This window comes from Scatophagus argus, chromosome 3, assembly GCF_020382885.2.
Source record: "Scatophagus argus isolate fScaArg1 chromosome 3, fScaArg1.pri, whole genome shotgun sequence".
NCBI classification, from domain to species: Eukaryota; Metazoa; Chordata; class Actinopteri; family Scatophagidae; genus Scatophagus; species Scatophagus argus.
In genome coordinates this window covers 4682185-4706614 of record NC_058495.1, presented here as the reverse complement: position 1 = coordinate 4706614, position 24430 = coordinate 4682185, and the positions used below count along the sequence as shown (strand labels likewise).

Sequence of the window (24430 nt, the reverse complement as noted above, 5' to 3'; positions counted from 1 at the left end):
AGCAGAGTGTCATTTGGGTGGTTATGTGTCGCAGGATTCTTTCAATGTAAAAAATGTGCCATGGCACAAAAAAAGTTGATAAACCAAAAATGAACATAGTGACAGATAAGGGTAGTCTTAAAACCTAGCCTAAACTAATCAATGTAATTATTCTGCTTGCAGTGCTCCAAAAAAAAAAAGTAAAAGGTCCATTAAAATATAATCTGAGTACATATTATGGCTACACATTTAAGGGCATTAACATCAAAATGTATATGCAGAGTAGTAGAACAACATCACGTCGTCCTCACTTATGAACCACACCATAGAGCCTGGTCCAAAACCAACAATACCTGTAAAGCCCAACTTTAACTTAAAGGTTTGTGTGTTTGTAAATATCTGGGACTTGGGTGGAGTGGTGATGCAGTAGTTAGTACTGCTGGCACACAGCAAGAATTTCTGTGTGAGATATGTGTCAAGTTTGCAGGTCTGTGTTCTTCTGGGTGCGATGGCTTCCCCCAACAGTTTAAAGACATGCAGGTTAATAAATCCTTCACCAAACTCCAGCCCTTTAGCACTGGCCGTTGTTGAACTCACCTGTCTGAATATAACAGTGAATTTTCCAACTCAAGCCCTCCTCAGTCTGTCCTGTTAGCTTCTCTGCTCATTCATTTTCAATGCATGACACATTTTTAAACTCTTTTGAGCTTTAGTCATAACCGGGATTGTCCAAAACAGCCGAAATGCTGTACACAGTGCTCTGAAGGTAGAAGCTCCTAACTGTAGAAGTCATTGGGGGGAGGATAAACCATTAGCCAGAACTACTGATCACACTACTGAGAAAGTTGCAGCTTCCAAACAGAAGCTGACCCAAAAAATGTCAGTTCTGTTCTGTACTTGTTGGGAATAAAGCATATTTATTTACTGAATTATTACCAGCTATAACCTGGATGCATGCAGTGCATCCAGGTTATAGCTGGTAAACAGTATCTCAGGCCAAAGTAATGCCTCCCGGAGCCTTTTAGTGGAAAGAATAGGAGCAGACAATATGATGCAACCATCAGATGTTTGCTTTTTGTTTGCTGAAATCAACAGGTATGAAAACAGTATAGCTGCAAATATGAATGCAGGTTTATGCCAAAACTCAGCTGAAGGTAATCGTGGCAAAATGGCAACAATAAATTTCAGTGTTTGTCCAATGAAGGTTTAAAGTCCTGCCTCTGACGCTGAAAGATTCCACCCTTGTGGCTTTTGAGAAAAAACGAAAATGTAATCAAGTAAACAGACGTTTTTTGACATAAATGACAAAAAATCTGACAGAAATACTTTAGCATAGACTAAATGATGCACAAACTACCAGTTCAGTGTTGGGTAGAGAAATCCTTGAGGAAGCCCATGGGTTGTTTATTTTTGCCTCAGTTATCACCCCAGGGTTTAGCTCAAAGACAGCATTTAATAATTCATCCACTCTTTGAATTAATTTTGTTCTTTTTTTCCTTCAATGGGCTCCAAGCCAGTGTGCTTTATTGGTGCTGAAAGTTGCTAGTCAAAGCTGAATGGTGGTGGTTGTGGTAAGATGTGGGAAGGGGTCACACTTTATTTAAAAGAGAGCCCAGTTCATTTAAAGATAGAACAATATCAGAGAAAATTACTGTTAATTATGAACAAGATACAAAAACAGGCAACAACTGATGCACCACCTGGTGACAAAATGAAACAGTTATTGCTTTCCGTATTAATTATTTTTTCGCAATTTTTCACAATCAATTGAACAGATTCTGGCGCTGAAAGCACACTCAAGGACATTAAGTGTGATGAGCAGGAAGGTGTCATGAAAAATTATAGCATAATGAGGAATCATATCAAGGATTCTTGAACAAACCCCTATGGTGACCCAAGACGTGCTGAAAGATGACATGGCAAACATTTAAGAGTGCACCTGATGAGAAAAAAACTGTCATCCTTTCGAAGAGCTGAGAACCAGGGGACTGTGTTTGAGTCATGTGTCGATTCTGTCCAAGATGTTCTCTTCATGTTTCAAACAAGTACAGGACACAGAGAGAACAGAAGCTCCCTGGCAATCCATCAAATCCTGTGACCCAAACAAGCTTATCCACACACAGGCACACATGCATATAGTTGCACACAGTCCCCAAACTCTTCCTGTTAGTACAATCAGCCGCTGTGCTGTGTTTGCAGGCATTTCTGTCTTTGGGCTTGGCTTGTACACCATTAATCCCACCCATTTATAAACGAGCGACTAAATATACACAGCGCTTAATTAAAGTTGGGCATCCATTATTGAAGCGAATCCCAGTTTTATGGGATGAGAAAGTAATTAGTCCCTCTACACCTTAGTGCTCATCTCTGTTTCTAGGGGTTATAAATACCAGCCCTGCCGCCTCATGAAGGGTATCCTTTAAATTACATCCTCATGCTTTACAAAAGGTTAGAAGAAAGGATTTTTAGTATTACGTGACAGGATGTTTAAATGCAAGGACTGCTAAGATGTTCTTCATCCAGGGGAGGACAACCCAATGGTCATTTGTTTCAACAACAAAACAACCTAAGTTGCCTTGGACACTATGGATACCAAAAACTGGCTTCCCAAGGTCAGACTCTGTTCTGAAAAGACATATAACCTTTCCTTGTAATCTTTGGAATGTCGCATAGGAATCACTTTGGGTAATAACAAATAATGACCCTGTCTCTACCATTGGGAAAAGAGGTATTGATTTCTTCACCCACCAAAGCCTGAAATTATGACCTTAGCTTTACAGGGATATGTCATTGTTTGCAGAATGAAATATCTATTCTATGTGATTCGTGATGACCCAGAGGTCTATCCTCTAAGTGCTGAAATCATGATAAACAGAACCTAGTATACTGTAATAACATCACATATTTCGCACAAAAATATTAATCTTAGAAGTCAACGCAACTACCAAACAAATGAATGATTTGTTAAAGGTAAAATTAAAGATCTAAAAAGTGTCCATTCATTTTCTATTCAAAATCTAGCTCTTGTTTCATGATTTGTTTGAGTGAACGAGTGAGTGAATGAACTCTACGTGTTTCACAATGACTTGCATTATATTAAAATTCCTTTGACCGCAGAAAAACCAAAATTTGTACACCATCAATTTCACAGCAGTTAATTTCTAAAGTACAAAAAATCATTTTGTGTGTGGAAGTGCAGGTTCCATCCCTGTGTGCCTCTGCTCAGTCTGCTTGTATCTCTTAGTGACAGACAGAGAGACAGAGACCGTGATGCTGTTATTGACTGGGACCTGTACAGAGCTGCACAAAGACTATTGCCCAGAAATGTCCTGACTCAGCAAGGTACTGAGAAAATAAGAAGATACAGAAAGAGGGTAAGGTCTCTGCAGATACTGTACAGATAGCACCACACACTTCCATAGACTCTAGACTCTCTACACAGTTTCATTCATTTCTTTATTCATTTATTTGTTTGTTGGGATATTGCTCCATATTATGTTTGTTCAACTAACAGAGAGGAAAGAGGTCAACAGGCCAGATTCTGTCCATAAGCATCTGCCATCTCACACACTAAACTTGTCATCCATCAGTTCAGATGGTTTTGAACTTCTGTTTTGAACAACAGAATGCCTTATCATAAATGATCATACACTTAAACATCAATTACATTTACAGGCACAGAGCAGTATAAAAATTAGCTAACACGATGCAAAATATCATGCACTAGTTATGGCTATATCTTGGTAATACATGTTCTTCTAAGATAAAAACTTGTTGGTGCAATTGTCAAGGGGATATGGTATATCATGTACATTAAAAAAAAAAGAATGCAAGAAAACTCACACAAACAAACAATTGTTACTCCTCACAATGCTTTTCTCCAGAAATCAGTCATTCATAAATATTTCTTGCATTTGGATGTAGCTTGAGCTAAATTGATCATCGTGATTTAACAATTACTGGGTGTGAGATTCTTCATGTCTTTAGACTTAACAAAGTCAATATGCTCCTGTACAAAAAAAAAAAAAAAAAACAGCTAAGATTTTTTAAAACTTTCCAGAGAGTGAAGGACAGTAGTGGAGGTAAAAGGAGTTCAGGGTTTAGCCTTTTAAACTGGATGATTGAATTTCTTGGCAGGGGATTCATTAAAATGATAATTCTTATTTATGAAGCCCTTTAAAAATTAAAATACTCTCCATGTACTGCTTCCTATTAATTAACTTTTTCCCTCTCGTTTTCTTTCTTTCTCCTCTCTACTTTTTTCTTTACTTCCCACTGAACTTGACACACTAATAGGTTATGAATAATTCTGTTTCAGTTTAGACGACAATTAGCCACAATGCCAGAGGCCATTCTTCTGCCTCTCTTGTGGAGTGGTGATTTAAGACTCAGTTGAGTCGGGGTGCTTCAACTATCCCATGACAATATCATTCACTTCTTCCCACCCAAAGCTGAAACAACAGTTAACTGAGTAAATCCCCTTCCATTGATAAAGTCTATCTGACGTCAATGTGGAGGAGCACTCAAAGAAAGGCATGGGATTGGTCATTGAAAAGAACAGAACAGAGGGTCAATGGGTAAAAGAAAGTTAGAGAAAAAAAAAGACACGTGAAAATCCAAGGCAGTACTCAGAGGCATAAAATGTGATAATGGAGTAATATTGTCACATGGTGTCTCTCTCTGGTGGTCCACTGAAAAATTTCACCATTACTAATTAGCCATAGGACCACATGGAGAACAGCATGTCTCTGCTGCTGAAATTGATACATCAGATGCAAGTGAAGCAGCTGTCGTTAGGAGGACATAAATATAATAATTACAACATAGGCTGAGTAATATGCTACAGGCACACATCCTCCTCTAGTGACTGAATGACATATCGTGGTAACTTTATAATAGTAATAGCTGTATGACAAAGCGAACATGGTTTGAAGTAAGGATTCATCAACATTAAATCCATATGATTGATAGACAGGCAGGTATATGGACATGGATAAACACAAAGCAAAGGTGTTGTTGAAAAATATAAATGTAAAAGTAGAGGGCACAGAGGCAGTACACACTACAGCTAATGCTGAACACTTTCAGCAGACTTGTGCCGATACAAATACCAATGTTTGAAATACCTCAGGTACAGCCTAAAATGGTAGAGTGTACCTGTGAGTATGAGAGTCTATGCAAACTGATTCAAAGCCACATAATTTATAAGCATCAAAACATCCATGCACAGATTTATTATTATTATTACTGTGCAAGTATTTAATATGAACCACAAGTGACTTGTGTAAATTCAGTTTTGAGGGGTGGCAATTGTGTTTCCAATTTCAGTTTGAAGGTGTATCACACAAAAGAAGATGATGAGTGGGGAAAACAAAGGACAAACTGGACTGACTGATTGTCCAACTAGCAATATTTCCTCCTGTCAAAATGGAGTAACTTGGTATCAGATCAGTTCAGGGAAGTTCAGGCTACAGAACTGACATTGGGAAGGAAAAAGTGGTATTGAAACATCTCTTCAGTCGGATTTCTTAACCTTGCTAAAACACACCCTTAGGACCTGGAATCAAGTCTATTTCTGTTAGGCTCATAGTTAAAGGAAGCAGAAACCTTATAATGGTAGCCATTCTAGATCGAGTTCACCACTGAGTGATTTCATACAGTTTTGAGGAGATGTGTTCATTAATTCTTGGTGTAATACAGACAGTCTTGACAGCAAGACAAAAGGATAGTCACTGTGCAGAAGGCAAAAATAAACGATATCTATAAAAACAGGAACAACCTGAGCAACCACCTTTGTGGAACATATCTTGTCTGCCATGTCATTGTTTTCTTCTCTGAACCAACATCCATCCCAGTGGCGTGACATTTCTCAAATGTTTTCACACAAAATCTTGAGAGACAGCAGAAAGAGCTAATGGGTGTCCTCAAATTCATACCAGGCTGGTGTGAGACTACCTATAACTGATATTAGAACAATCAGATTCAAGATAATTCAAGATTAGTTTCCTATCACAAGAGTGCCACTGCAACATCACAAAATGGATAGCTGACAAAAAAGAACATAGATAATGAGATTGTGCAAGAAATTACACATGTTTCTGTTTAAGCACAGAGACCCTCTCATAGGCATCACAATGACATGACCATTGTGGAGATCAGACTTATCCAAATATCTTAAACCTGCAATGACTGGTGTATTTGGTCACTTGGGGGCAGTGGAGACAAGTTGTAAACACAAAATTGACATATCCTTACCACCACTTATTAGACATCCAGCAGTTATGGAGCAACATCATCAGTCATTCAGAGTCATGTTTATGTCATTGGTTTCTAACTCCTGAGGGAAATATCTGGATCTTTCACTGATAAATGTTCTACTATGTTCACCAGGTAGCTACTAACTGTGTCTTTCTGCTGTTTGGGATCTCAGCAAGTAGCACAGTGGGTTTTTTCACTGTAAATGGCCACACCAAGGTAGGAAAGCGATGAGAATAATGAGAAAGAACCAAAACATCAAGGAATACCATTCAGCCTGCTGACGACAAACTGTCCTCTTCATGCAGCCCATGTCCCACCCTAACATCCTGTTGTAAGCCAATATTACAAACTTAATACTGTACAAGAAATAAATATAAATCAAGTGCAGTTATGGTACTCACACATAACAGTAAGAAAAACATTCCCTGAAGCCAGAACAACCTTCTCCCTGGTTGCCCGGTCGTAGATGCCCACATGGCATTCGTAAGGCCCGTTGTCTGAGATCCGAACCTCTGGGAGCCTGTAAAATATAAAGGTTACTTTATGAATCGATTCTAAGCTTTGCATTTTATCAATACTGACACAGTGATACACATACAAAAATAATTGATTGGGTGCGTAGATGAGCATATATGAATGTGAATAGGAGCTAAATTCAGCTTAGTCATTCACCAGACACAAAACACAGAAGTACCAATTTTTTTCTCCCTGCCACTTCCACAGTTTAAAAACAATTAATGCTGTTACAAGTTTGTAAGTAGTTCAGCTAACTACTTTCAACACACTGTATTTCATGTAATATTAACAAATATATATCAAAACTCTTACTTAAGCTATGCGTTTGCAAGAGGAGCTAACTGCTTTTAATTCTATGTCTAAATATGCGTCCTCGTAAATTATTGACTCTTCATAAGCTCCTACTAAACAATAAAGATGAATTAATTATAAACTCATTTGGAATGAATTAAGTTCATTGTTATCAATGATTCATCAATTATAGGGCATTCTAATCATTGTTATTAGTACATCATTTTTAATGATGAGAATTATTAAATAATGAGTTTCAGGATTGTACATTTTAAAGGATGACCGACAGTCCCACCAGTCTGTATTAGTTATTAGTGATGAAGGCATCATTTGCTTATCAGTAACATTTTACTTAACAAAGTTCTTTTTCTTTTGGAGGATGCAGTACAAAGTTTTTCATCAAACATCTTAGATAACCTAAACCCTCTTATCTTAAATCTCATTTTTAAAAGAAAAAAATCCACAAAAACAAAAGCATGTCATTTATTGTCCTCATAAGAGATAAAAACTAAATTCAAACCCAATAACTCTTTGATTCCAAATCTCCTTGTTAACCAGATGCTTCTGAATTGCTTTGTTTCTCACACACATAATAAATAAATATGGAGAGGACCCCGTCCGCACTGTACTCTACATTTTCATTATTATTGCAGTGAACAATACAATATTAAGTATAAATGTTTTTTTCTTCTTCTTTTTCCAGTCAGAATGTATGTCAGGGTATAAACAGAATCTGAACTGAGTGTTGTTGAAACTACTGCTGAGTGCACTATTAATACAGTTTCTTGTCAGTGCTACTTATTTATTTATATATATTCACTGTTTGCCTGATGTTGGTAAAGGCATATGTCATCTGCTCGAGTGAAGTGAGCTGAGCCACTTGAAGAGAAAGCTTGGTTTATCATGTTTTTGGAGGATATTCTTTGTCTTTATCACTGCACCAAGTTTGAATAAAACATTTATTTATACAGGTACATTTTACTCCTTTCAAAGAAAAATGACTAAAACATCACTGGTTTTATTTTCATTTTAAGATTAAAAATGGGGCTTGTCAGAACAATACATCTGAAAACTAAATAAAACAAGGAAAAACAAAATTAAAACAAACAAACAAACAAACAAAAATCTGACTAAGAGCATGTCCAAAATAACAAAATAAAGTAAACAGTAAATCTAAAAAAAAAAAAGAAAATAAAATATGGAAATACATAAACGTGTCCAAAATTTCTAATAATGATTAATGAATTAAATAGCTTTTAAAAATTAAACAAACTAAGCGAACTAAAAAAGTTCAAAAAAGGTCAGATGCTATAGAGCTCACTAACAAATGTACACCTAATAAAGTTTCTTTCAAAGTCTGTTCAACACCTGGTGATTAACTTGGTTTTGCATCCATAAAAAGTCAAAAACAGTTCTTGAAAGCCAAAAGGGGTCTTAACTTAATGTCTTAACGACCAAAACTTGCTGCCACTCACTGGTGATTTGCCCTGGACTGATCCAGTATTCTCTGATGTTTAAGTTATATCTCTCTTTGACTTGCTCCGTGTTTAGATTTCTTTAAATTCCCCTGCTCTATGAAGTTTGGTGAACCAATGAGTTGAAGCTAATCAGGCTACACTGACATGTATTGTTGATTTTCAGTGCAATCAACAGTATAGCAACATTATCATATTGCAACGAGTTATTTGATTCACTCTTAAAAATATCAAAATGTCACAAAGTTACATACTTTATACTCTATACTTTAGTTGCTGCTAAAATCTGCTTAAAATATTCAAGATTTGTTGCAAGATTCTAAAAAGATTTTAATACCTGGATTTTGTACATCTATTTTGAGAGAGATATACTAGAAATCTGAGGTAACTAAGTTTGTAATACAAATACCCTGGATAAAAACAAAACAAAACAAATATATATACAGTATGAATATCTAAAGTACAACTTTTAATACAGTACATACAACATCAGTAATGTATTTTCAATTTGACACAACTATAATATAATGCTTTTATACTTATAAAATCCTTTAAATAATTAAGCATCCAGTTTATTCTTTTTATTTAACCTCTAATTCTGCAGAGCAACAACAGTCAATCATTCAGTCAGTGTTCGCCAGATGACCATTTTTGAAAGAACTAGGGAGTGCAATCTGTATTCTGCACTTGGCTAATATGTCAACAGTGATAATCAAAGTGAGACACCACCAGTCACATTTAGCCTCTGTGATTTATTCCCGCAAAACAGGAACAATTGTCCTTGCCGCCTGGGTGTTTCAAATGGAGACCTCTGTTGCAACAGCAGCAGGTTGCTCACAGCAGCCAGGCTTTAATGAGTTCAGCTGTGTGTGTGTGTGTGTGTGTGTGTGTGTGTGTGTGTGTGTGGAGTAGGGGAGATCACTTTTTTAGAAAGCAATCTCTCTTCACCCAGCAACTATCTTTGAACTACCCTTGAGCAAGAAACTTTTACATCAACCGGAAAGTTTAAAGAATAACACTGGAATAAATTCTGCTTATTCCTTTTCCTACTGCTGTCTATGAGAGATCTAAATCCATATATTTATTTTCTACTTCTAATGTACTTTGGTTTATTGTATGGTTGAACATGGATTATTTAAATATCATTGAGTGCTTCTACTGCAAATGTAAACCATAGCTATTATTCAGTACAACAAATCTAGCGCTGCTGAACAGGGTTATAAATACTATATTCACTGTTTTGTTGGTTCTCTGCAATATTTTTTAAAATCTTAAAATACTTAATAAAACCTAATGAAACCTGACTAGGAGTTATGACATTATGTACACATTGCCCATCATGACACTTGAGATTATCTATAAAAATCTTCTCTTTTTGCCTAGCCTTCAGTGCATGAATTTGGAGCAAGAAAGTAAAGTTTTGAAGAACGAACCAATCATGAATAAATGTTGGAGAAAGGTAAGTGTGTATGTATAAAGTGAGGCTGTCTCCACCAGCACTTCCTCGAGGGATAAGAATGAAGAAATGGGGATGAGAATAGCGCAGGACTCTGTGGTGATGAGTGGAGGAGGTAATTGGCTTTGTCTTGGCTGGCTACATTATGGTAAATGCTGAATTGGCCCATTGCTTTGTTTTTACAAACAAAGGCGTAGTTCTGTTATCCACAATCCTGACTGCTGAATTCATGGATTCCAACCAAGACAAGTGCAGAGAAAAGAGCCCAGAGATAAGATAATTCAAGGCATGGAAGTATTGTCAGAAGAGGGGTTAGGAGGCCACAAAAAATTCCAACTGCGGCATTTCTGAGCAGCTGTCTGCTTCTGAAGGTTTTTTTTGTGTGACAGCAGCACACATCCATCAGAATTAGGCAAAGAGAGAGAGGAAAGGTTGTACTACCAACATTGAGACTGGTGGAATGAATTTTTCAACACCCCCTCTAATCTTTGATGTCATGTATTTCAGAGGTGCTAGTCCACAGAGAATCTGTTCACAAAAATATAACATGTGACTCTGAGATTACTCAAGTTATTATTCCTAGTATTATTATTATTGTTTTTTTGTTTTTGTTTTTTTTTTTACAGCAGTCTCATTCATTATTAATGGTTTAGCTAATGTTTGAAATTGGACTGAAACTGCCATTCAACTGAAATAATTGTAAAAGAAAACAGCCATTTTGACTGTTATTTAACTGTTTCGCAAGCATTTATGAACATTCTGAGTGCTGAGTCATTAAAGCATACCAGCACTGGATTTAACAAAAAAGTAAACAAAAAAGTAACAACGCATGATTTGAGTTTATCAATGTGCATAGTTTTTTTTCCCCGTCTTCTCTTTCAGTTTTTTTATGTTTAATTGTTGCTTTTGAGACATGTTAGAAATCCCACCGCATTTTAGAAATCTTTAGAAAATTTTGAATTTTGAATTTACGGAGCTCAAGTTTAAAAAAATTAAAAACATTATTAATTAAAAAAGCAAGAAAAATAAAAGTCTGTTCCACAACCTTAAAGATAAAGATTAATATCAGCAAAACATATCTGGAAAATACACAAACAGGTGAATAAGTAATTGAATAAACAAGCAATTTCCAGCAAACTGCATTAAATACACCACAGAATCTCCCCAGAACACCAAAAAAACAGCACATACATGGTGGAAATCGATAGCAATGGGCCCCCACGGAGGAGCTGCAAAAACAGCACACTGCAAAGAGAGATCGATTGTCCCCTAGGAGTTGCATCTGAAAGCTCTTTCCTGTTATGTAGGCCTCCCTGCAGAACTCCTCCTGCCTACAAATGCAAGCAAATGCAACTGCCTAGACGGAAAGCGAAAAAGAGCAGTCTTGACAGAGCGGCGTCTGATAGCTCATCCAGTCGATCGCTGCATCAAATTAACTAGCACATTGTCAGATACTCTTTCTGGCCTGAAGCATTACGATTGAATGGGTCAAGACTGCCAAGTGTAAGACAGTGTACACTTGATGTGAAGCAGACGCAAACTGCCTAGATGACAGGATACAAAGAGAGGTATGCAATCACCCCATGTTTCCTTAAGAAATGAGCAAGAAACAAAATTACAAGGATCGTGCTGTGATTTTCTTGAGTACCAAGGGAGGTGTGATTGGCTTTGTGCTGGCTGGTTACATTGTAGTGCTTGCTGATGTAGCTCATCTCAATGTTCTTATCCACAAAGCTTTAGTTCTGTTGTTTGCTATCCTAAGAACTGCATTCATGAATTCCAATCCACACAGATGCAGAGATGAGTGCTCAGTGACAAAGAAAAGGCAGAAAGCAGGGAGGTATTACTGGAAGAAGAGGAAGAGCCCACAAAGAAGCCTCACAAAAAAAAGTTTTTGCTGATTACAGCAGCTTTAAAGTCTCATTCAGTATGCATAAGATCAGTTATGATCAGTTATAGTTAGTATTTATTACCAAAAACTGTGCTTATGTACCATACTCTTCACAATAAAACACTTTTCATTCATTCAAGTGATTTGACATTTCATTTTCATTGGAAACAATTTGTAATCTTTTTTTTTTCTCATTGTTTTGATCAGCAACATCAAAATACACCCACTGAGTTATATTCTTTTTCATGTAGGGTGCCTCAGTGGACCCATTCACCTTCAGTTTTAAGATTGAGAGGGAATATATCAGAATGAACATTTTTCATTTGCAATTGTAACCAAAATCAAATTGAAATAGACATTCTCAAAATTACTTCCCACAGGAAATTCTTATCATTTATTGAAACACCTTGCTGAGCTGTGTTACCTCCTGAAATTGCCAGTACAACAAGGCTTGTCCATCAGATTTACATGTTGGAGAGGTAAAGGGGGGTGGGGGGTCAGAAAAAATAAGAAAGCAATTATTTTTTTGATCACCGTCAACCGGTCAGCTTCTCTTAATAGTATAAACTAGTCACAAGGCAATTTGAAAGAGGCAAGAATTTCTTTTTATTCATTATTCCTGTTTTCACTATAAGACTATTGAGTCCAAAAGATTTCATGATATTGCAATATCTATGGAAAAATTAAAAAAAAAAAAAGTTTCATTATCATCCCTTCTGCAGAGTTGTAAAATTGAATATAGTGGCAGAAGTCTGCGCTGTTGGGAAGCACAAACACTGACGGTGTTTTTAAGAAAATCAAACAATATACGTAATTTTAACTCCTCATAGGTTTAACCAATCCCATTCACCGTAAGATCTGCTACTAAATCAGTATTTCTTCTATCCACATTTCCACTTTTTTGCACTTATTCTTAACCTAGACATTTGACATCTGCCACAAACATCTATTTATGAGTTGACAATGCCAATGCAAAGCAAAATGGCTTTTTACACTGCCATTTGCAAACTTCTATCAGACACATTCTCAGTTTGCATTAACATTTCTCAAAAAGATCCCTGATATAACCAAGCAGCAACTTGGTTATATCATATAACTAAGCAACTGTACACTGTATATGCCATCATAGCTACAAGTAGATCCATACAGTGATCAGTGAGCATTATGTAGGGCCAGCAGCTGCTGGCTTGGAGCAGTTTCTCAGATTAGTTTTAATGGTATAATTAACACATCCTTGTATCTACAACAGGATGGGTAGATTTTTATTACCTTCGAAAACCACCTCTATGACCGCGGCAGGAGGGTTTTCTGATCTTTCACCTCTTGTTTAACAATGGAGAAAGAAGTGGACATTGTTAAAAGATACCAATGTTTACAGTTTGGAGGAGACAGGAAATGAATTGCAGTCTCCACAATGTCAGTATCAGACATTTTTACTGTATGCCCAACCATCCACCCGGACTTTCTCCCATAAGAGGTTTTGTGGCAATCTACCATCACACTATCTCCACTTTTGCTTTAGATTTAGAGCAGTCATTATTAACATTGCTTTGAGATGTTGCTTTTCAGGAAAAATGTAACCATGGATTATTTTAAATTTGAACAAATGGTTGATTCTGTTTGCATGTGTGTGCATGTGAGAGAGCAAGGAAAAGAAACCTCACACAAACACATGACTATGTTGCTAAAAAAAAAAATTGTCTATCATTTGTTTAACCCAACCGATTTCACGATTTGAGCTTCAGTACTAGAGGTCCTTCAGACTTCAAGTGTCATCAGAGACATGCAAGATCTGTCATTTGTCTTACAAAAACTAATCCATGTGATGGCACGTGAATAGCTTAAGTTACAGCTGCTTTCATTCTTAGGCAAAGAATGACTAATAGCTGTCAAAGCCAGACAAGATTGAGCGATCTCACATGAAAGCCAACATGTGAGGAGAAAAATTACCTCTGATTGTTAGTCTATCATGGCAGAAGAATCACATATTGCTCTGAAAAAAAATATTCTATAGGGAAGAAAAGAAAAGCTAAAAATATGTTTTTCTACAAAATGCTTTGAGTTTATAAAAGATACGGCATATTGAGGCATTCATTTTTGGATTGTAAAAGTGGATTTGTCAGACTGCTAAGGCTTTGTACAGAAGATTTACCATTCTCGGGTGGAAATGGGAGATTATAGCAAGTAAAAATTCTGCTTTTTGCATTTCTTAGTAGTGTTGAGCTTCCTGTTGCACCTTAAAAGTAAAACCGTGACCAGTCATAAGGAATTCTTTCTGACTGAAGAATGGTGTGACTGAGGCAGGAGAGCACATTTCTCTCTGGTTGATGAACACAGGCTAAGCGTTCTGATACAAATATGGATAGAGGTCAGTGCAGGTAGCATCCAACTGTTTCATTTGAAATCTTTCCCACCTTCAGTATATTTGACTTTTTGACACTTCTTCTCAGTTATGTTTTCAGTTTGTGCGTGCATTCATGTTTCCATGTCTGTGTGCATGTAAGTGTGTACATCATTCCATTGTGATGATGCCTACTCTCCCAAAGGGACTGTAGGATTGTCCAGATAAATCATCCTCAGCTGGGCAGCCACACCACACATTAACAAAAAAAGAGGGGTGGGGGATGTTAAAAAGATGAAAAAAAAAAACACAAAGAAGCTGGAATATACAAGAGATGAATAAAAAAAGAAGAGGACAAAGATATAATTAAAGAGAAATTAAGTCATAGGTGCAGTGTATGGCCAGCACTTCCTCTGCGTTGTTGAACATTTAGAAAGTGTTATCTGCAATAGGATATTGCCAGAATGGCAGGAACGAGAAGATGGGCAGACAGCTGCTAGCTGCATTGTTAAGGCCTGGGGTAAAAGAAGACAGTGCCTTAAACATGTATTCAAGCTAATCGTAGCCAGATGACTCCCACGACTCTCTTTTTCTCTGTCTCTTGCTCTCTCTGAGTAAAACCTGTTAATGCATAGAAAGTGGGGATGTTTATACATTTGACCATGGAGGGTTGAGGTATGGGTGAAGCAAGTCTCTGCATGTTCTCCTCCAGAATATTAAGCCTGAGGAGGGCTGTGTTACCTGGAATATAATGCACAACTATGGCTGGGATAAGGACCAGCTTGGCCAGATGTTAGCTGAATCCTTAACACTGAACTCTTTATCCTGCGCAGAGTTGCTGATTAGAGTTCATCTATGCCTCCTGTCCTCATGTAATAATGCACTGACCCCTTTGCCCGGTCACTCCAGTCTGGCCTGGTCTGACAAACAGCAGATGGCGGAGAATGAAGTTGTATAGCACTGAACAGGAACTCATCATGGTACATTACTATCACAGCATCAAGAGTTTTTTTTGTTTTTTTTTCGATTAACAGGAAGTAAATTTTGCTGTTCACTAGTGCTGTAAAGCAAATTGAGAAAAAGCAGAGTAAGTAACATTACACCAGCAGACTGATACAAGTAGTGTTTAAAATTAAAGTTAATTGATTCTGAGACTCACCGGACGGTTGACTGGTACACGAGGTCCTCACGCCTGCGGTAGTCCTCCATGTGAGAGTAATTGGTATTAAACATAGCATCGTAGGTGAAAATTTTCTGCTTGATGGTTCCTCCATCTGTGACCTGTGAAGCAAGAAGAGAGAGCATTAATAAGGTGATTCCTCTAATGATGGATGGGACAGGGTCAACCTTTTTGCTCTTGGAGCCCCTCCTACACATAAACTGTTGTCCCATGACTCAGAGTGTAGATAGCACTCTTGCCTGCAATTACCTCTTTGATTCATTTCCAACTATGATAAGCCCATTCCTTATAATGTTTTAAAGCAAGGGACTGAAAACCTGCTGACATGATAGCATCAGCAGGACAGTCTTTTAGGCAGCTCCTAGGAAGTGTTCGTGCACATGGTTAAGTCTTAATGAAGACTGACACACTACGGCGTTCTGCATGTGTCAAGCAGTCTGCTTTCTGCAGAGGTAATGGCTTGTGACGAGATACTGCAGAGGTAGGGGGATATTCAAAACACTGGTCTAATCTTTTTTTTCTGTACATGGTAGATGATGGAGTAGTTCTTTCCTTTGTAATATTCGCAGGAGTGTTAAAGTCACTTAGCATTTGAATGACTGTGATTTCTCCTCTCCTCAGAAGCCACAGACAGCCATAAAGGAAAAAGGGTGACAGGATTTTAATGGAGCGACTAATGCTGCTTTGAAGAAGGAAATTGTTGGTAGGCTAGGGATCCTTCTTCCGTTTGCATAGTGAAGATGCTATCATTCTGATCCAATCCAATCCCTTCAGTGAGGTAAACAGTGTCAATGCATTTCATGATTAGTCTGTATAATGTATAAGGTATACATCGCCTCATGAAGAGACAAAGCTAAATTGTATTTATGTGAGCAAACAGTTGTTCTTGGTGACTGCTGGATAACTCATATAACCTCTTGCCTCTGGAGAAAGCACACTGCCTTAGGCTTAGTTTGCTAAGTGGTACTGCACAGGGAGTTGACAATGCTGAAACAACCACTAGCGGGAGCATGGAAATAAATTACCCTTGTCACTTGTAACCAATATATTTTTACAGATTTATTATAAATATTAAAGTCAAGATACTTGCTTGCAATAAGATTTTTTAATCATTCCTTGATATATGATTTTATACTTTGGTTTTGGCACACTTGTCTAGTGAGTAGGTGGCCATCTGCTCATTTTTAATATCAGATCAGGTGTGTAGACACCAAACAGTGATGTGGCTCTATTTTGAGCTATAGAACAGGGAGAGGGAACAGGAAAAGGTCAGCCTCTAAAAGCAAAGCAATGTTCGAAATTTGTGCAGACTTCTGCCACTGATGTAGTTATAGTGCCATACCATAGGGCGTCAAAAGACGTTTCTGTCTGACAAGGCTGTACAACACCATATGTGAGAACAGTTCAACAGAGCTTAAAAATAATACTATCAACTTTCTTGATGTATGAGACCTATATGGAAAGCTGGGAAGCAGCATATTTTTACTGGATTAATAATGAGATGTCATGGAAACATAAGCAAGGGGAGAGCATTTATATTAATATATTTATAAAGACAAATTGCGTAGCAAAATTGTCAGTGAAATTGGAATGGTTCATTTTCAGTGACTTGCCTTTATCACACATGGAATAGTACTTGGGTAAGCACGTGTGAGACTAAATCAAACATGGTTCTATTCTCAAAAACTATTTTCCTTGTGTCTCTTTGTATTCTTTGTAACAATCTGTTTATGTCCCTCTCAATCTCATTATATTTTTCTACAACACCAGCGATTTTGGGAGTTACATGGATACAATGTATAATATACACACATATACGGAATACTGAGGGAAAAAGAAACAAAAAGCATGTGCATCTAAAGTAGTCATGGGCTGAACACCAATGACTGGATGTGAACAACTGACTGTGACTTCACACATCACACTCTCAACAATTTTGGGTCGACAAGATATTAGCTTGTTAGCGGCTAATTGGAGCTTGTTCACCATGTTCATCAACACATCTCATCGCAAGTCGCTAATACAGCTGGAAAGTTGAGTTAGCCTGTTGTGAGTAAGTATTAACAGTAGGCAGGGTTGTGAGATCCTCCTTCACCTTCTAGCAGCTGGGAAACAACAGATGAGTTACAACTTTTATTAACTGTTACATTTTAACTGATACTTTACATTTGCTGCCAGAATGACAATGTACTGCAAACATTTTCCTTGCATTCATCATCACTTTTCAGCTGATCACTATCACTTCTCAGCATGTGGTTGTTCATTACAGCAAGGAGACAAGCATTGTTTGAGGAAAGGCTACAAGTTGCAAGACAAAAAATTGCAGGAAAAAAAAACACAAGATAGTTTGGAAAATCAGAACGCAGGTGACAAGGCGACTTGAGTTGCTCCGAGAATTAAAGTAGAATCGCAGAATTAAGTGGTTCTGTTGGTACCATGCGCATTTTTTGCAGATGGATGACAGATATGGACAATGAGCAACATTCTAATGAATAACAGGCTGAACTGCACTGGACTGGTTGGTGGTAATGTGGCTAAAGGGATAACTAGGAATTAAAGACCACGAGTATTTCTCCAACGTACCTTTATAAAAGCCCCAGCACTGGTTCCTCTGAGATTTGAACTATAACTGCATCACTTTTGTGGGAATCACATCTCTGAATTGGTACAAACATGGTGTCCGAAGAAGTTGTTCAAAGTCCGTATTCTGGTTAGATCTAAGATGGCACACACCTTCCAAAGCAGTGGACCCACTGTTTGTGTTCATGAGTTAAGCTTGACTAAATTCATGGCCATGCCACTAGTTTTTCTATAATTGTAACACAGATCTTCTGAAAAATACAAACACTGTGAAAAGCCTCTGCAGGTGATTTCCAGGAAAGCCTTTGAAACTTTTTCTAGTGGCAGAAATAGAACTACTAAGTGTGAGCAGCAATAGCCAGCAGAGCTGAAAAAAGACAAAGGATTTCACAGACAGGAGCTGAAACATCATCACCACGATCCAGCAAAAGACATTAGAGTGCCTAATTGGCAAATGATCTCCTGGAAATGCAGTGGGAAAACGCCACAGCAACTAATAGGAATTGGAAAAAAGATACAGGAGCATGTGGATTATCTCTTCAAAAGGACTTGTATATTTGTAGTTTTTTTAAGATTTGTGACTTGTGTATAAATTTTATTTTTTTAATACATTTTATTTATATATAAATATAAATATTTTGTCGATCAAAATATCCGTCACGTCCTGTTTGCGACACCCAAAAAAGTGACTTATTTTGGCCCCCAGTAAGCTAGCAATGGACAAATCAAAGAAGAGAAAAGTTTCAGACGAAAATAGATCGTTTAATCCCTCATGGACAGATTCGTTTGCTATTGCTGCTGTCAAAACTGGTTTACCGGTATGCTTAATATGTGGTGAGAAAGTAGCAAACATTTTTTTATTTTATTTCATATATATTTTAGGGCTGTGCAATTTAACACGTCATTGTCGCATATGCGTTAACACAAGAATTAATTAACGCCTACAATTATTTTAACGCGCTGTTGTTTTTATTATAGTAATTATTTTTAAAATCAGTTGCTCACTAGTTATCTAACCGTTACTCACACAAAAAACTGCGTTAATGCGCGATAAAATAAAAAATAATAATTGTCAGCGTTACTTAATTAACGCATTGACTTGCCCAGCCCTAATGTGTTAACGCGTTAACATTGCCACAGCCCTAATATATTTATGCATTTCTCTCATATTTTATTTATTTTATTTCTCTAAAAGTACAAAAGAATTAGGTGTTTTGCGTTGTTAAATATGGAAAATAAAAATGTATTGTTTTCTGTTTAAAGTTAATTGATTTCATAAAAGTAACATACTATAGTTCTCATATATAAAGCATAAGTTTAAGGAAACTATATGTGGTGTTACTTTCAGTTTAGTGGTCAAATAGGTTTTGTGGCTCCGAGCGCGTTTTAAAATAAAAATGGCTCTTTATATGCTAAAGGTTGCTGACCCCTGATCTAGCCCAATGACAGTAAAAACTATTATGGCATAAGAAGAAAAACAAAAAACTGTACTTAGATGAGATGAGTAAGTGCACATATTTTGAGCAATGCTTTACATATTTTCTGCAGGAAAGCCTGCTTCCCCATCTACCTGAACACACTGCAGTTGCCTTACAAGGCTTCACAAAGCAATACAAAAGTTCTCTGCTGACCATGAAGTACTGAGATGAGTTGGAGACATTTTCTAGCTGTCAGTCTTATTCAACAAGCATCACAATTGCTTCCATCCTCCCCCTTCAAAACCTAGTGGAAAATGCAGGTGTCAGATTTCTGGCTGTGTAGAAGCCATAAGGACCAGAGAGGATATTCCTGCCTTAGACAGGTCATCTCTGTGGCACCCTCTCTTTATCTATCCCTCCTTAATGATTTCACCTCTTAATTAAGACTGACCCTTAAACCCCTGTGTAATAAATCTGAAAGAATCAGCAGATCAGTAGATGTCTCCCTATCACCACAAGGGGACCTGTTTGTGGTATAAATGACTCACTATGGAAGGAATAGAACAGTGAGAAGAGATAGAGTGGGAGGAGGAAAAGAGAGCCAAACTGTGCCAAAACGGCTGTACAAGAGGGAAGGCAAGAGGGAGATGAATACTCTTTGATTGCAGAAAAGCACCGTTGGGGAAGCAAAGCTTTGCTACAACTGCTTTGTTGAATCCAAGCCATGCAATGCATGAGGCACCGAGGCACCAAACCTCTCCCACACTTAGCCATCTGGAGATATGAAAAGACCAGCATGGGTGATAGAGAGGCAGTTACTCCGTCCGCTGTCTGTATTGTGGCGGATAGTAGATATTGGCCGAGGGACTAGCTAGTAGGTGAAAGAGAAATCCATGACAGGTAGCAGACAATGGAGTGAGTTTGAAGGTGCTCAAAACAGGGTGCCGTGCCTCTCCTGAGATGTGATAATGCCAGGACCTCTCCAGATAGACAGGGCCCTGCATCCGTTCTGGCCAGCCAGCTGAGCTGACTCTCTAATGATGCTGCCTATTATTGGGGTCAGATTGGGACTGGGTCTCAGGGGTTAACCAAAGCCTTCTTCCCTCTGCCTGTCTGGGGTGGGCCTATTTATAGGCTGCAGCTGCATCAGCAGCCACTGGAGGAAATTCAGCTAACACACTGCAGGCCAACTGTGAGAGATTCAACCTGAATCCTGCTTTAAAATTTCAGGCAGCAGGCAGAGAATGACTACTGCGAGGCTTTTTATAGTGTTTCTCAAGTTGGTTAGGAAGTGAGATAACGTGAAATGCTTGGCAAGCTATTCTGCTCTCCACATACAAGTATATCAAGGACAGCATGAAGTTTAAAATTATGCTGAAACAGGACTGAGTAACGGCATGTTGTTCACGTGACCTCTTATAGGTAGATGATAACGGTGATCTCATTTTTATTTGACTAATATTTCTTTGAGACCTCAATCTACAAGTCTAACACTTCCATAAGACGGACAGCAGCATGGCTCTCACATAATGTCTTAATGAGATTTATGCCCATTCAGTCCCTCATTTAAAGACTTAGACAAGCAGCAACAAAAGAGATGATCAGAGCATTGTCATGAACCGGCTTGGCACTTTCCTTCATATTCATGCTAATTTGCCTAATATTATTATCTCGCAAAGTGTCTTTTTGAAACAGGGCACATGCAGTGGGGGACATTGTCTTACTTGTAAAATTGGTGCAATTGCTGTATGCAAGAACAAATTAAATACAAAATCTTGACCTCAGGACAAAGTGCAAGTCTCTTTTTTTTTTTGAAGTCCAATGTTTATTTTTGTACTTCTGATATAATGTCATAACAATAATTGGGAGATTAGGTTTATCATTTGAGATATTATATAGAATATACACAAACATATTATCAACATTAAGTGGCAAAGCACAGGGCTTTTTCATTCAGTTAAATACAGAGGAACAATAAGCTACTTCTGAGCCTTTAAGATACTGTAACAAACAGGCAGACAACTGTGCTGTACACTGGGAGATGTGCACTATGTGAGGTAAGGGAGTGCTAAGGTACAACAATAACGCACCATGCCCCAGTGAGGTAAGAGATTAAATTCGCTGTCATTACTTTTATGGAGCACAAAGCATTATATACTAGAGACAATACAGAAGAAAGTGTTGCAAAGGTGGGGGGGGGGTCGCTGAGATGTTGATATGCCATGCTTGCTGACTGAAGAGGTCCATAGATGATGGTAATATCTGTGGATGTGCTGTGCAATGTTGATCTTCATTCAGTAAGCAGATCCAGCAGTATTGGTGGCCCTGCCTCTTAACCTGTGTGGTTACAGCTCTGCAGGCTGTGCTCCCCTGCTGGCTGATGAGTGACAGAGGACTTGGTTAAAGGGATTTCATGCTTCAAGTGACAGGCTCCTCTCCTCCCTCTGTCTGTCATTACTCTCATTGGGAAAGCTCAGCTAATTCAGGCTGGTAGCTAACTGATGCAAACATGTACAGCACCTACTTCATTTGCAAGAAAAGTGAGTTTAGCAACACCTTTATCGGATAAATGTTTGAAAACTATTTTTGCAGACAGACTTGCAAACATGGTTCACCACAATGCTACCGGTAATCATCTCTTTGTTAAATACTTGTCAAATATAACAGAGATTTGTGACTAATATTGAGTCTTCAAGAAGACCTCACATACAGTTTGATGTTAGAATGTATCTGTCCATATGACAACTTTAGCTTCAGTGACAATGCATACCAATCAGAAGATTTTGCTTGACTGTGTGGCTCTTCAGTATGACAAATTTGTCAATATGTACACACACAGTGCAAAGGACAGCATCATCAGAAAACATTTTATCTGGCATGTTAGTGGTGTCACATGCTCCCACTCTGCTGTCATGCATTTTCATTCCAATATTACAAACAGGTTGTGATTGGCTGCTGATGGAGCTGCCAGATTACATACAAGGATTAGAGCTGGGCTTCATGAAAACTGTGCCACCAACAGGAACAGACCAGCTGCATTCAGCTGCACCCAGGAGGTAGCAGGGTGAGGGTCAGGCACAGCCAGGGTATAAATTCAGGCAGTTAAGCGTTATGCAAGCACGTTATCTAAAGCCATCTGAGACAAGGCCATCCAGAGATGGTTATTATGGCTGTCATTCTGAGGGAGACAGGTTGTCTGTTGGCTGACAGTGAAGAGGTGATGAGATCAAAGCGGGTCAGACTTGTTGGAGACTGCTGATCTACAGTATATTGGTTATTATACTGACTATATAGTAGGGCAGCATTGCCTGCGCTTCTTTAAGCTACTTTAAAGAAAAGAATGGACTTGGCTTATTCTTTCTGAATGAAATTTAAGGGGTGCTAGATTTAAGAAAAATGTATGTGTGACTGGCATGGCTCCTGTTCATATTCCAAGAGTGGCTTGGAAATCAGGGCAAAGAAACACTTATCTACCTCAACAGTTAACATTAAGGTGTCCTTAAGTAAAGCACTTCTAAAAAAATTGTAACTAATAACTGATTAGCTAACAGCAGAAAACTGTAGCTGTACTGGGCAGCTATCTGTAAATGCCAACAATTTCAGAAGTACCATGCGTGCCATGAAAAGAAAACTTGAAATAAACCTGAAACTGTATGAAGAATCCAAGCTTTCAGGGTAGAAGTACAAGAGAGGATTGTGTAACTTCAGCAGTTAGTGGCAAATTATGTAATGCAGTGACTTCAACTGTGTATCAGAGTCCCATCAAGGACAGGCAGGTAATGAGATGCAGTACTAAGGGAAGAACATCATTGTGGGCACTTGTCCTTAATCTGTTTGATCAATGTGCATTAAGTAAGTCCTCATTCACGCCTCCCTTCGACAATGTCTTTATTAGACAGCTGGCAGACTGAACAAGTACAAGTAGGACACAGAAGGAGACATGAAGAGAAACTTGAAGTTGAATGATGATTTCTTAATGCGTCCTGGTATACATTTCTAAATATGTTAAAGAATTATTAATGAAACCTAAGTGTGCTTCAGCTGATTGGCTACCGTTGTTCATTGGCCAATAAGCATTCTAAATAGCTGATTTTTAGTCTCTGGTTTATCTATGTGCAGGTATAGTGGAGGGCTGGAAGAGTGTCTATCTGAAACACATTTTCTGTCATCTCCAGTTTGAGACAACCTGACCTTTGCTTAGCAAATGGCAACCTGTTACTATTGTTACTATTAATGGCTGGAAATTGAGCACAAGGCCTTTGAAATATATGAACATTCTGAAATGCTCCCCTGGTAACTGTCCATCTATCCCTTCAGTCATAAATGCCTTGTTGACAGGGCCTTGCAAGCATTTTTCACTGGACAAACCAAAAGTGCTGGACAAATCTGTACTGAAAACATCTTGCAGTGTGTTTGGCTAAGGGAGCTAACAGCCAAGACACAAAGACCTCAGGACAAACACTGACAAATTTTGAATTTTTTTTACCAAATTCTGTCTTACTAAATTATGTGTCCTATTTATTTTTTCAATATTTATTTTTTCTTTTTTACAGTTTACACTTAACTTTTTTTAAACCTACAATGATCAGCTGCAACATTAAATCCACCTGCTTAATATTTTGTAGGTCCCCGTGCTGCCAAAACAGCTCTGATCTGTCAGGGGAAGGGACACAGGACCTTTGGGGTATTTAGTGGTCATTGGCATCAGAATGTTAGATCCTTTGGGTCCTGTGTAATGAGGCTGGGGCCTCCAGGTGGGAAAGTATATTCAGCTTATGCTGGTACATCTCACAGATTCTCAATCAGGTTGTGATCTTGAGTCCAGAAAAGGAAATACAATTAACCGAACCAGCGACCCTCTGGTCACACGCCGCCTCTCCAACCTCTAGGCCATGGCTGCCCTACATTAAATGACAATTTAACGTGGGGCAAAGGACAATAGAGTAAAGAAACAGCATTTTGGGCAGTAATCAGCTGATGCCAGTTCCAGCAGTCATTGATTGGGCTGAAAAATCCTACATCTTAAATGTAACCTATATTGAATT

General features: G+C 38.1%; 1 protein-coding gene across 2 annotated transcripts in view; it reads right to left on the bottom strand.

Moving 5' to 3' along the window:
- The window catches only part of igsf21a (immunoglobin superfamily, member 21a), a 158055-nt gene that overhangs the window by 53533 nt on the left and 80092 nt on the right, over window positions 1-24430 (bottom strand). For both annotated transcript variants that reach the window (XM_046382406.1, XM_046382407.1), the window contains exons 3-4: window positions 15367-15488; window positions 6639-6757 (exon numbers count right to left, since the gene is read on the bottom strand). In XM_046382406.1, the coding sequence (XP_046238362.1) occupies window positions 6639-6757; window positions 15367-15488 (241 nt within the window). The remainder of the gene's footprint in view (window positions 1-6638; window positions 6758-15366; window positions 15489-24430) is intronic.